General features: G+C 36.4%; 1 protein-coding gene across 1 annotated transcript; it reads left to right on the top strand.

Annotated features, from left to right (window-relative positions):
• Positions 1-682: 682 nt before the first annotated feature.
• LOC148959966 (uncharacterized) lies at positions 683-14,502 on the top strand. The gene is made up of 2 exons (XM_089109340.1): positions 683-902; positions 13,218-14,502. The coding sequence occupies exon 2, from the start codon at positions 13,226-13,228 to the stop codon at positions 14,465-14,467; it is 1,242 nt and encodes a 413-aa protein (XP_088965466.1). The 5' UTR covers positions 683-902; positions 13,218-13,225; the 3' UTR covers positions 14,468-14,502.
• The last annotated feature ends 827 nt before the right edge of the window (positions 14,503-15,329 follow it).

Below are 15,329 nucleotides of genomic sequence, written 5' to 3'. Positions count from 1 at the left end.
AACACAGTTACTGAAACTCAACGACAAACGAGACAGTGCACGACGAGCCAAAGAGCAATACCTCGTTGGCCTGGCAAACATTCTCACACCGAACGGCATGAACAGAACTACTGACCGTTAACCTTATAGCAACAATATCATTATTTCATTTTATAGTACTTCATCCCCATTACGTCTTCATTCCACCACCACCACCCACCCTCTCCCATTCGCCACCCTTCCCTTCTCTACCACTTCGCTGCATTCACACCATTCCACATCAGCCAATCAGACACCACCATCGCCTTTTTTAAATATGTAAATTTTTAGCCCGTTAACTTTTGCTCTGATGAAGCCCCGTATGCCGGGGCGAAATATTAGCCTTTACTGATTTACGTGTTTTTATTGTTGTTTATTCTCGGCGTATTGCGGTGTTTCATATTTGCTACATTTTTATCGACTTTTCGCAGCAAGAACTCCTTGGAGCCCGTCGAGCAGCCTGCTACAGTGGCCTTTTCTTCATTCACACAAGCTATTGTTTCTTTGTTCTAGATTCGTGCACGCAAACATCAAAGGTGCCGACATAGAGTTCACCTTCTGCGTATTTTGTGGTATTACGCAGAAAACAATAGGCGAACAATAGAGCGCGTATTCTAGCTCTACTATTTCTTTGGTTTCAACCCTATTTTTATACAAAGCTCTACCTGTTTTGATTGTGCGTGAATAACTATTTCTATACAAAGCTCTACCTGATATTATCGTGCCTGGATAACTATTTCTATACAAAGCTATACCTGATTTGATTGTGTGTGGCAGGCATTCCTTCATCTGGGTCAAGGCGGATTCGCGTTTTTTTTTGCCTCACCTGATTCTATTAGAAATTGAAGAGTTCAAAATCGGTTCTAAATCCAATCTGAGATTAGGTGAGTGTTTTCTTTGAAATTTTGGCATATTGTTCCGATCTTCACAAGTATAACTCAAAGTTAGCAAAACCTAGAACAAATGGCAACAGTTTCACGAAATACATACCTCAGACAATGCTTTATAATCAAGCTATCAAAAGTTTTGATCATATACAAAATTAGCCTCCATAAAAAGAGATTTCCCTCTTGCCATAGTTTGGAAAATCAGGATGCAATGACTCGCTTGAGAGCAAAATAGCATTGACTACGTGCATCCTCCAAGCACGTTTGCTAAATTTGTCGCTGATCACTCTAATGAGCAATATTGCTGATTAGGCTCGTCTACAAGATAATAGATTTATTTTTAACACCCTAATACGTTTGAAATGGAATGTTTAGGCTTATTGAAGGCTCTGTCCACACAGTGCAACATTGTTGACCATTTGTATGAACTTGTTTAGAGTTAATTACTTTTGGCGCTCGATTATTGAAGCTAAGACCCTGGGTGCACAAGTTTCTTACATAAAACTTGTTACCTTTGTCAAAGTGGAAAATCAAGACAACTTTTCCAAGGCCCTGGGCGAACTGAACAAGATTTCAGATTTGAGGGATTAGTGAACTTATTTTAGTTGCAATTTTGGTGTGCACATTTGGAAATCAGCATTTGTTTAAAGCCCTGTCCGCAGTACACAAACTAACCCAGGCTCGCCCCGGCTTAAATTTAACCTAGGGCGAACCCTGTTTTGTCCACACTTGATTTTCATGTTTTGTAATGTAGACAAAAAGTTGGGGCGAACCCTGGTTAGTCAATGCTACGCACGTGAGTTAAATTATAACAACAACACATGGACAACAACACGAATAATCTACAAACACGATCAAGATGGAAGTTGCCGAAGTCGCAGTTTATTGTGTTTTGTCTAAAATGTTTTTCCTTGCAATGCAGATTATTCAGAATAAATATTCAATGGCACGGCAATCAAGATTAAACAAAATATTGGCTGCATGTCGCAAACGGATTCGACAGTATAAGAGATCCAGATCACAGAGGAGGAAAAAATTTGAAACATGTCCTAAACAAATTATCACTTTAGAGTGCATTCAACGAGTAGACGTGGAAAGAAAATATTGGTGTAAAACACGAAGTAAAAACTGGTGGGACTCAATTTTCTTACATCGTTTTGAGGCATATGATTGGCATGCGTTACTAAAACTAACTCAGGTTCACCCCAGGTTGGTGTCCACACTAGAAATTCATAACACTAACCTGGGTTCAACCAGGGCGACCCAGGTTAGTTGTGTCCACACTGCAAAATCAAAAAACTTTTTTGAGAATATGAGAAATAAAGTATGGGCAGATTTGTTTTTAAAAAGTATCATCATCGAGAAAACTTCAGAGTTTCATCGTTTGGAAATCCATTCCTACTAAGAAAAAGAAAATATCGACACAAATTATAGATTCTATTTAAACTCATTTTGACAAGCCCAGTCTGAAGGTTTTTTCATATTTTTGTTAAAGCACTTAATTTCCTAAAAGTTAAGATCAGATACTACAAAGTTTTATCTTAGCTGTATGAAATTGCTTAACTTTTTATTTTTAGTTGATAGTTCTCCTGTTGATATTTCAACGTTAATGTTTATTATTAATCCATGTTTCATTTGTGAGGGGCTTCGTATATTTGGCTAGATTGATTTTTCCGAGCGGTAGAGAATGCTAAATAAAACACAAGAATTGCTTCTTACGAATACAATTCATAAAAACGTTAACTTTTAAAAGTTTGATAGCAGTGGCCTTTCGCAAGCACCATGCTTCTCTCTAACTAACTCTGCTTCTCCTTACTCTAATTTATATAACAGCATTACAATATAGCAAACTAACATCAATAATTGTCGGTGTCATTGTCGGTATCTATCGTGAAATACGTAAATGAACTAGTAGGAGGTGTTAGATTTATTAAAATACGCGGGGGAACTTTGTAGGGTAAAGGGCATGTAAAATATTATGTTACCGGAAAACATGAAAAACTAAAGCGCGATAAGCTAATATTTCCTAACTAAGAGACAGTGGCGAAGCCAAAGGTCCTGCTGGTCCTGCTGAGCAGGACCAAGAATTTCCAAAGATAAGATTTACTGTAAACAATAAACAATTTCTTCTTTGCAAAAAGGAAGTTTCAAATTCTTTTTGATAAACAGTCCCCAGTTCCGCCAGCTAATACAGGCATCCCGTGCTAATCTTAAGGTCCTGTTCTCTTCTACGGCAGCCCTGAATTTCGGTCCTGCTCATAACTATGATACCCTATGTTTGGTCCTGCTTCACAATGGGATTTTGTGAATTTAGTCCTGCTTCACAATATTCTAGAACAAAGAGCAGTCCTGCTCAATCTCGGGAGCAGGACCTCGTCGAAATGACCATCATAACTTTTCGTAAGCAGTTGTGATTTGATTGGTCGAGGGTTCACCTACATAGGTCAAAGAGCATTGTTTTGAAAACCTTTGGTCCTGCTGTTTCTGAGAGAAGGACTGCAAGAATTGCCCTGTGCATTCTCGTTCTGCAATGAGATACTAGCAAGGAGGCCAGTTAAAGTATTATGGCGAGGCGATGTGAATGCGGATTTCCTGCTTGCTTTGGCAATACCAATGATATTATTATTGAAAGCAAAACTTGCCTCAGTTGAGCTGCATAAATTTTATTTGTAACAAGACAGAGTCCAAAGTTCGCAAGAAAGAAATGTAAACAACAAGAATTGGCTGTATGCGGCACTCTGATTTCGGCCTTTGTACGATCGTTTGAGGCACGGTATATCATGGTGGCCTAAATAAAATTTTCTTAGACTTGGACAAGGACGATGAAAGCATAATTGAATTTACTGTTGTGTGATTGAAAGTTTTGAGTTTTAGAATAAACCAATTTCAGCGGATTTTGCATTTTTCTACCTGAATTGTTTTCTCGTCTAATGGTTTATCTAATAAAGTTGTTTTCATTGATAATGCGACACATTATTGGATTGTACCTCTCTTTATCAGCTGCAGAATAATTGTTCTGCAGAATATGTGAACTTGCCCCTACAGACTTTAAACTCTGTTGTTTATTAAAATTATTTTAATAGAATATCTAGATTGGTCAGGTTTATAAGACCAAAATCTGGAATACCACAAATATATTCATCTGCAAAATAGAATTTTTGTCCATAGACTTTTCCAATTGAATAAGGGCGTGGCCCTGTCCATATAGCAGGACCAACAATTTTTGGCTAGCTTCGCCACTGCTAAGAGAAGCATAAACAAATATAGACATGAACACGAGAATTACCTAGAGTGAATAAGTATCGATAATACACATTTATTTTTTCCCTCATCTTATTTTGGGTAATTTTAAAATCTAAAAATGGTTTCATCACGAGCTATATGATGGTGGTTATTCTAAAGCTTTGCAAAACTTTTCTATTTCAAATCAACATCACAATAGACGCGACTATGCGACACCTTCAGTCAAAATTCATTTTAGATACAGTTTCTGGCTGTTAGAATGTGGAGAGTAGACAATGTGGAGAGAAGATATAGAGAGACGACAAGATCTAAGTTTATGACTCCTCTTTACCAAAACATAACGAAAAACTCCTATTTACACGAGTAACTCCGAACTACCACAACCCAAGCTAATTAACATAAGAATGATCGAATAAAAAATCTCGCGTAGGAAGCAGTCCGGGTCTAGCCCATCCAACACTGGTTATCACTAAGACACCATAATTCTAAAAAATTTTCTTGCCGCCAACCATGGTGGCCTTTCCTAAGCCCTCTCAAGACTTTAATAATTTGGCCCCTCCATTTTCAAATACTTTTCTTTGGCCCTCCACAGTCAGCAAAAGGTTTGACAAATCTGTAAACACTTGAATGTACATGTTTATCGCCGGAATTTTTTGTCATTTCATTCCATGAGAAAACATAATGTTGTTTCAGGCGACCGCGTTGTGAACAACATGGCGATCGAAATTAAAACCATCTATGTGGCGTCCTTTTATAGTTAAAAACCGATGAAACCTAACTTCAAACCATTGGCAACACTTTTACTCTAGAAGTCAGGGCCGCCGGACGCAGGTTTGAACAGGGGGGCAAAAAGGAATAAAAAGGGCACGAATATTTTTTCCCGAAACATTAGTAAGTGCCAAAATGTATAGCTTCCAATCGCATGGCCTTCAAAGTTTTTTGAGAGTGTAAATCTCGCTTTCATGTATTATTTATACCTCTATTACAATACGCTGTACTTATTTTCCTTATAATTGCACTGTTAGTGGATTTGGTCTCGGGTAAGAAGCAGGCACACATCCTTTTTTCATACTTGTGGCAGGCACATTATACTCAACAAATGTTAAGATTGATTGCAACATACCAACGAGTCCAACTCAAAATATGAACTGAATGGCATTTTTGAATTCTTAGTCTCTATATACTTCAAAACGAGTTCCAGTCCCTATCCCTTTCTCAACAAAGTTTCAGCCCCATTCGAATAATGATTTTAATTTTCTTGCTTAAACACTTCTTGGTATTTGCATCCTCCCATCCCCACTTTAACACAAATTTGTTTGCCTCCATTGAATATTTTCTAAAAGCAACAAATTTTATGGTTAAGTCATTTTCACACAATCGGCTGAAAGTGCGGGAACATTCTTCACTGCCATTGCAAATTCAATTTGTAACATTGATAAGGTTTATCTCATCAGTCTTATTAACAAAACAAGTTTTTAACTCTCCTTAAAATTTATCCCGGGCGGCTCAGTCAGTTGGTCAAACATATAACATTTGAATTCCGAAAATTTGAAAAAAGCTAGAATTCTGGGACATAGAACCTTGAAAATAGGGTTGCATTCTTAATCAGTCAGAGGAAGCACAAAAAGGGCAGGAATTTACTGATATGATGTTGTAAATAATTTTTTAGGTAAATAAATGGCATATTGAAGTACAATAAATTTTGCAGTACGTCTAGTCTTGTATATTGTTCTAATCTTAGATAAGAAATTTAAGTCTTTGTTAAAGTCTTTGTTAGCATGTACTCATTGCAAGGGCATAACTTTTTCATTTCTTCATAAAAAACATCGAAAAAATGTTGTGAAGCAAGCAATATGTCGCAGCTATTGTTTTACAGATGTCTGATTTTGTTAATATATATGTCAAGAGCCATAAGGGATTGTTGTTAAAATCAAATTTAGTGAACTCTGCTTTTTATCTTGCCTAGACATAAAAATAAGAATGGCTCTAACATGCTCAGTGAAAAGCAGAGTTCACCAAATTTGTTTTTAACAAACATTCCTGCTCAATCAAATTCCTTGAATATTCTCAGTGAAAAGAGTTACACGACTTTGTCAAAGGCACATAATAGGGTAAATTTTACTCGACCCAGATTCAGAGATAGGGGTCCAGTTTTTACTTTCAAGAACACACACGATATACATTGGACCAACTGACTGTGCCCACCCGGGAACTTGATAGGACCTTTAACTAATGATTTTGTTGCTGAAGACATACTAAGGAAATTCTCCTTTGCAGTTGATATTGTTCATCACAGGAGCTTGCTGAACAATATCAACTGCAATTTAAGGAATTTTCAGTGAATGGTCCTCCAACAACGTACAGAGTTATGTTATTTTACTTAGTTTCTAAAGGCAGAATATCTGGCAGTGAAAAAATACACGCATTATATTTTTCGAAAAGGGGCACTTGTTTATACTTTCCGCAAAAAGGGGGGGGCTGTGCCCCCGTGGCCCCCCTGGCTCCAGGGGCCCTCAAAATTGAAGAAGCTACTTTTTTTAAAGTAAAAATTTAAACTTTTAAATAGACAGTTGCTCAGCTTTGAAAAATCTGTGAGACTTGCTAAAACTTTATCAAAGAGTTTTGTAACAGGTTCTGTTAAACGCAACACAAAAGATTCAGAAAAACATTTGCAAGAACAGATCTAGTCGTTGGAGTGCCTAGTTGGACAATATTAGCCCTGTATTTGGTTGAAAGTGGCATATTCTAAGTCATTTTATCATAAATTCACAGCTATTGAAGTACTTGAGTGAACATGTTTATTGCGAGAAAACATAATACTGCTGTTTCAAGCAATTTGCAGCATCTTTTTTCCCTGACCAACAATTTGAGACACCTTATATTGATTGAGTTCTGATGCAATATTATTATTGTTTTTATTATAACATTATTTACAGTTGGTTAAAATACTGTTAGTTCTAACTTGAACTAATTAAAACCAACTATTTACACAAAGAGAAATTCTAATTACAGTAAATATAATAAATATATGCTTATGATGAGATTCCAACGAACCTTTTATCTACATATTTTACATGAGCAACTATCACCTTTCCACTTTCCACATAAAAATATTGAGTCAGATAAAGTGTTCCAAAGGATGGCACCCCTCAAAGATATGGATAGTGAATCATTTCCATTTGAAATTGTGTTTGTGCTCGGTAACCGGAGAAGATTTTTAGTCCTTAGGTTATAGGCTACATCTTTTGCCCGGAAGATTTGCCGCATAAAAGTTTACGGCTATTAAGCATATTTAGTTGGACGTTTAGTTATTTGGACAATTAATGGACGTTTATTTAGATTTAGAACGTTTTAAGAGCCTGGGCTCGATTAGCGAGTCTCAAGGGACTGGGTTTCGAACCACACTTGCCGCATGCGAAAAAGAAAAATGGCCGACGTGAGATTTTGTGAGTGAGAAAATCGCAGTCAGATTCCGAAAACAGTGGCGACCCTGCCAGGACAGTGATAAATAGGAAAGAAAATTGATTTGTAAGAAAACAGAGAATATAATAGCTACCAGAAGCCAACAAGATAACACAGGAAAAGCAGTGGCGGATCCAAACTACCACCATTACCGCTCAAGCGTTAGTCGGATTATTCAAAAAATTATAGAAACAAGGATCATTTTCATGTTTATCTTACTACTTCAATTGAACCATATTTAATTATTGAAAATATTCGATCGCGCTGCAAACCAAGCCTTTCTTCCTAGGAACATGCCTGAAATTTCCACAGAGACAGAAATATTTCTTAATCCTTATCGCTATGGAAATATCGTGCCAATTGCCGAGCCACGTGTTTGCAAATAGAAGGCTAGCATGGGGGGATGATGAAATCATGGCTTGCTAGCTAGGGGGGTTGAGTCGGTGTAGCGCGGATTCGAGCTGCACTGAGCGGTAGTCAGCCTGCCTAAACCAATCAAATCGTCAGAAATCACTGCCAACCTAGGGGGAATCATACAAATTTTGTTGAAAACCAATGAACAACCGAGTTGACTACCGCTCAGATGGAGGGTTGAGTAGTACTGCCGCTCAACACGGCTCAAACGCTACAGAAAGATGGGGGGATGCCTACATATTCTGCAAGTGGGCAAACTGTAACTTCAAAGCCGATGTGACCAATAAATCTGTACAATACACAACTATTCGTAGGGATATATTTTAAAAGAATATTAAGACTCAAACATTCTAAAATTTAAGAAGGCGTCAGGATTAAAAGTCAGGCCCACAATATTCGCCAAAAGTATGATTCTTTGTTTAACAAAAGTTGCTCTCAATAATTGCAAATTTCATCTAGCTTTTTAAACTTGTAATTTCCAACAGGTCTGATTTTCATAAGTAATTGTCCGACTAAATGCGAGTTTTAGGCGACACTTCAAAATTCTGCCAAATGTATCTTTTTTTCTAATTCTATGATGTTCCTCGTCTAAATGCCGTAAAGTGTTTTAGAATATCCATTCTCAGAATATTGAATAAGATTATTTATTTCTTCTCAAGCTTGTTGTAAGGATACATCAAATTTCAGTAAAGCACCGCTTGTCTCTTGAAAATGGTTTACATAAGAAATTATAGAAAGCAATAATCATTTTAGAAAACCGGATGTGATCAAGAAATGGGTGTGGTCTAAAGGGTGTGGTCAATCCTCTATCTCATTTCGGCGGTAGTCAGATTTTTGGCTGGATCCGCCACTGAGTACTTGTAGGCTACACACCCAGTAAGGAAGAATCCCTTCCATCAATATTGCCAGTCAAAATTTAAGGAAAGATTTTCTGGGCGTTTTTAGACAGTGGTGCAGGGAGAGATTTAATTTCTAGAGAAGCAATGAAAGAGTTGAAATTAAAACCAAAAAGGTTTGAGAATAAAGAAATAACCACTGTAAATGGGACACGGAGAAAATCTATGCCAATTCTTAATGTGGAGATAGAGTCATTGGATGGCAAAGCCAGAGTAAGCTTTGAAGTTACAGGACTAGAAATGCAGAATTTAACAACTGTACTGAGACAAGATTTGAGAAAATCGAAAACTAAGTATAAGCATACAAAAGACAAACAGTTTTATCTCACTGACAATGGAAAGCACAATACACATGTTTTTTGGAGACAAAACGTTTTGTAATATCAAAACAGGTAATTATGCTAATGTGAATTGTCGTTTACAAGAAAATCAAATGATTATGAAAGATTATACAGCCTAGATATGCTAGGAGTTGAAGATAGGAGAGAGAATGACCAGCTGGATGTTATGAGAGAATTTAAAGATAATATAACCAGACAAGATGATTGGAGATATTATGTAAACGTACCTTGGATACTGGGAATGCAACTGACAGAAACAAATGAAACACAAAGTGGAAAACGGTTGCAGAATGTGGAGCGAAAGATGAGAGGCAATGAAAAGCTCAAAGCAGATTATATGGAAATAGTAGAAAGCCAACTGAGAGACGGGGTGATTGAAAAGGGACCATCTGAACCTTCAGGGTCCAAGGTATTTTACATTCCCCACAAACCTGTTGTAAGAGAGAACGCTAGCACAATAAATGCAGAATGGTGTTTGACGCGAGTGCGACCCAATTGATGAATAATATTAATGATGTGATGTATACAGGCCCAGCATTGCAGCCAAATATCTGGGACATTATGGTAAGGGCCAGAATGGCACCTTATCTCTTATTGGGTGATCTGGAAAAGACATTTCTGCAAATTGGCATAAAGGAAGAAGATAGAGATGCATTTCGATTTTTGTTCACGATTTAAGGAAAAAAAGGACACTTACGCTTTATGAGAATCCCCTTTGGTAGGGAAGCAAGTCCTTTCATGCTTGGGGGGACACTCCAACACCACTATGAGCAATTTGAGAAGCCAGAGTTTGGGAATATACTAGAACAGCTTAGATCAAATACTTATGTTGACGATCTGATGCGTACTGGAGCAGAGGTTTAGAAACTAGAAACATTCAAGACACAAGCTATCTTTATACTAGATGATGGAAAGCTTCCAATTCTTAAATGGGAGTCAAATGCTGAAAGCTTAGAAAGTGAAGATATGACCAACCCAACAAGAATTTTGGGACACATATGGGACAAGAAAGAAGACACCCTTACAATTCCCATTAATAAAGATGTAGGTGATGGCCCAATTACCAAGAACGCCATATTAAGTCAGTTAGCAAGGGTATATGACCTACTCGGTATAATTTCACCTACTGTAGTAGAAGGAAAGCGAATATTCAGAGAAGCCTGGGTTGGAACAATAAAGGAAAGGGTTGGAACAATAAAGTTTCAAAGCCTCTTGTGAAAGATTATCTGAAGTGGTTGAGACAACTGAGAGAAATTAAGATCCCAAGAAGTTTAATAAAGGAGGGAAAGAAAGTCAAAGCTGTACAGCTACACATCTTTGCAGACGCAAGTGACAAAGTGTGCTCATCAGAAACAATAGCAATAATAGAACAAGGAAGTGATACAGTGAAGGTGAGAAAGTCGCAGTCAGATTCCGAAAAAAAGATGGATTTTCCGAATTGAGGCATTTATATATTTCCAGCAAATTTTTTGTGGGAATAGTTCTTTCGCTACCCCTAGCTAAAAGTTCAGCAAAGGGGGTTGCGAAGTCCCCCCAAATAATTCTCAGTGCCCTTTTGTAAACTCTGTTGATTGCTGTATTGGCATCTTTCCCACAGATCATCCAGATTAAAGGACAATAATTGAAGTTTGATATAATATATGTATTGTAAAGAATATGTCTCTTGTCCTGATTTAAATATTTTGCTACTCGCGAAAATGCGCTGGTCTTGTTGTTTGCTTTCGTGCAAAGTGCGTTTACATGGTCGACAAATTTTAGCCTAGAGTCTATAGTAATACCTAACAGTTTGACTGTGCTAGTTGCAGGAATGGGTTTGTTAGCAATTTCAAACACGTATTCCTGCTCTGGCTTCAGACCAAGATACATGACTTGAAATTTGAAAGGATTCGCAATCATTCCATTGTCCCGAAACCAACACAGCGCATTATGGGTATCATCCCTAAGATAAGATACAGCCTGTTCTAGGGTTTGACTGCATGCATATATAATATTGTCATCTGAAAAATTACAGTATTCTGACTTAGTAATGACATATGTGAAATCGTTCATGAAAAATTTAAACAGAAATGCACCTAAAACTAACAATGCATGTTGTGTACTGTAGCCGTCACGGAAGCCATACACGAAACACAAAGCCACACAGTTTCATTTGTTTGACCATCTTGCGTTCAAAGACTTTTGAAAGGGACGGAAGGACACTTGTTGGCCTAAAGTTAAGTTTCAATGTAGAATCGTTCGCTTTGAAGATAGGTGATACATCAGCCAGTTCTAGTTGGTCAGGGGATTCGCTATATTCGAACATATTGTTAATATACAATGTAATTTGATCAATACACAAATCTGAGAGTAATATCAAATGTCCGTAGGAATCTCCCCAATAGATTTTTTGAGCTACTAAGCTGGTTGATTTCATTCCAAACATCAAAAGGTGCAACAAAATCAAATTCAAATTCGTCAATAATACCAACATTCTCCTTAATTCTGATAATACTAGGGTGGCTCCTGTATTTCTGAATCGAATATAGCACATGATCAGTTGACGAATTGATTTCAACGTCAGACTCTGGCTGTGATGTGATTGGTAGTGTGTCGGTTATGTTTACAAAATAAGAATTGAAAATTTCACAAATCTTCTTGTCGTCATTTATTATGTTGTCGTTTTCTACGAGAACTGTCTTTCTTACTTTCTGACTCAGCCTGTGCAATACTTTTGCTCACCTTTGGCGACATTTACCAATGCCCAAGAGGTTTTGATCCATGATCCATAATGACAACATCACTGGAATAGAACGAAGAAGTGGTATCTTTAGCACTAGTTTAGAAACTTGGTGTTGGCGGAATATGTATTTATATAAAGTGTAATTTGTGCAAAAGTTTAGTTTTTTGAAACATTCTTCTTTCTACTATTGGCCTTGACAAGCTGTGTTATATGTTTCTGTTAACGATAGAACCAGACTTGAGCAACAGAGGTGCAAAAGGATGACATTATAACAAAATTGTTTTTTTCTGAATTTTCAATTTTGAACAAATGAACTAATGTATTATTGCACAGGCAGAAACAACACGTTAAATTGTCTCTAAATGTGGAAAACACGTTAAATCTGTTGCATATTTTATGCGTTACGGCTGTTTGAAGTTTGATAACTAGAAAACTGTTGAATTGGCTTGGTTCAAGGATTTTAAAGCTGATGCAGGTCCCTTTTTCTCATAACTTTGACGACTGTTGCAAAAATGAATTAATGTAATATATATTTGACATTAATAAGCAACTATACATCAGTGTTATGTAACTTCTTCAAAAAGGACACTCAACACTACCAAAATCATTAGCTCAGCTCTATCAGCCGTAAGAATGTAGAACAGGAAATTTTTTTGCCTTTAAAGCATTAAACACAGAACAACATATGATGCAAATTAAAGGTTATTACTCAATAATCCTAATAACAAAATCTCCTTCCTGACCTTACTATATAACAAAAACAATAATATCGTGTCTTTATTATCCTTTATTCTTATTCGCTTAAAGTCTATATTCTTAATATCTTTCTTCAACGTTGATATTTATTTTCTTGCAGTTCACTGGTCCTAATAATCAATGTACTAAAGGCTTTTATAAAACCACAAACTTTAGAATGATACAGAAAACTCTTGTCCCAAACACCTGAAGGACCCAAGCAGATACCTAGTGTTTACATTAAGTGTCCAATAGGCAATTCTCAGTTTCCTTATAAATTCTATGTACTTCCACTTCGTCTAATCCACCAGACAGATAGTTTTGTATAAGTAAAAGGAAATTAATTCCTATTTCATAGGCATATCATTAAATAAAATTGGAAAGCTGCCAAAATTATATCAAAACATATAATCATATTTTGATGATATCTACAAATATATCTTAAAATCATTCGAGCAAAATTTCACATTTTGAAAAATTTTGTCTTTATTTTCTTCAACAGATGCTAACATGCAGTTGTTACACGTCGCATTGCTAACAGCAACAGTTTTCATTGTACTTATGACCATTTTACTAAATTCAATGAAAATACAGATGAAAAGTCAACTCATCTTTAGAGGAAGTTTTCCGTCAAGAAACCCTTGGGATGGCGTTCCTGAGTTTGTGCTATACTTGAGATTAACCTCTAGTCCGCGTTTTGAGCAAGAATATAGAAATAATTTGGTTCGCACTATGAAGCTTTTCTTTCCACCTGAACGAGCAAAACTTTTAGTTGTATTGGACAACGAGAAGAAAAAGGACCATTTGTTTGGAGACAAAATAAAAACGGAATGGCCATATCCACAAGTATGCTACAGAGATCCAAGTTCCATCGATGCATACCGTGGATGGGGCAAGGCCAGAATGTTTTGGGACATGATGTATCCCGATAAATGTACCAATGTATCTTATGTGGGGTATGTCGATACTGATACATTTTTTAGCACCTTAGTAACACCACAGTTGTTATTTGACAATGGAAAACCAATAATTATTGCAAAAATTGGCCAAGTTCCGTTCCAATGTTGGGCTGAAACAACAGAGTTGTTTCTCGGCAAAAAAGAAGTTATGCAATGCATGTCAACTTTCCCTGTTATGATAAAAACGGAGCATATGATAAAAATGAGAGAGGTCCTTGCAAGAAATCATAGCATGGATTTTGATTCAGTTTTTAAAAACAATCCACGTCAAATGCATTGTTTTTGTCAGTTTAGTATCATGTGCAATTATGTTTGGTACTATCACAGAAATGAGTACTCATGGCGCTTGCAGATGGTCCCAAATGGTGACTGGAGAGGAGAACATTTGCTTGCTAGTCAAGTGTCACTAGATTATTATCGGACTAACGTACCCCCAGAGATGACGATACCAATGCCGCGCTCATCAATTCACCTGAGGTACACAATAACAAATGGTCAGTCCTATCTGTCAGAAGTCCCTCCAAAGGAATATATCGAAGATTTTATTAAAGAAGGACTTTGTTACTCAGCTGGATTTGATGTCTGTCCGGAAAGTTGCAAAAAATGGAACCAGGCAAAGATACATTACCATCTTTATTCATTTGAATTCTATCAATGGTTTTGGGACAAAAGGTGCAAGGAAGAGCAAGACAAGCATTACAGAAACGTCAAAGAGCTTGTTCGCTACTATGCTTCTTCAAAGATGGAAGTTTTTGGACTTTCGTCTCTAGATCAACTTTGTACCATATTATGAAAATATTTAGTTATTTACCATTTGACGGCGACAAATTTTGCATTTCTTCTTCTTAGTCGCTGTTGAGATCTCTTAAGTTTGCTATAAATTTATCATAGATGAAATGTGCAGTAGATGTGTATTTTGCAATGATTTAGCACAATGAAATGATCGAAACTGTAACAGGGTTTATTTTAACGTGCAGTGGTAGACAATTTGTGCATTGATAAATCATACATGTACGTTGATGCACTCGTTGTTCAATTTTTTTGCAGTGTTAGAACAAAAAAAAACCACTTTTTCTCGTTGAAAACTCTTGCAGAGCTAGGGTGAAAGGTGGTATAGATCGAGAACTTTACGTACAGTTATTTCGATAGATGCGGTTATAAAAATTTTCAAAAATAAAAAGTCAACACCAAAATTTTGAAAATGTGTAGTGTTAAAAATTCCTTAAAATTCCTTAAAACTCTTTTCAATATAGATTTATAATGTAATGTCAATGTTTCGGAAAAGCAAGTAGATTCTAACTCAACCTTGGAAGCAAAATTATAAAGTACATTATTACAGAAAACCAAATTTTTGAGGGTGTGACAACCATTGTGAATTCTTGGCTATGTAGAATCACAAAAAACCAAACTCAACCATATGGAATTTTACAAAACAAAATTGTGTTTGTGGAGCGACAATAAATAGCGATATTTCATATTTTATATATCTTATATTTAATTTCTAGGGTTGCCCTTCGACAAGGTTGATTTACAAGAGGCCCTAACTTAAAAATAACAATTACAATTAAATATACTTGAAAAAGCTGTAATTATAAACCCTATTTATAGCAGTATACATGCCTACATAAAATAATATACAAGAGTTATAATAGAAA

The sequence above is a fragment of the Rhopilema esculentum genome, chromosome 7 (genome assembly GCF_057945365.1).
Source record: "Rhopilema esculentum isolate cy_ngs chromosome 7, ASM5794536v1, whole genome shotgun sequence".
Lineage (NCBI taxonomy): Eukaryota > Metazoa > Cnidaria > Scyphozoa > Rhizostomeae > Rhizostomatidae > Rhopilema > Rhopilema esculentum.
Note: the sequence above shows the minus strand (reverse complement) of the source record. Positions and strands in the feature narration are given on the sequence as shown.

Coding starts and splice junctions, on each gene's coding strand:
- LOC148959966 (XM_089109340.1), top strand. CDS start 13,226: ATGCAGTTGTTACACGTCGCATTGCTAACAGCAACAGTTTTCATTGTA.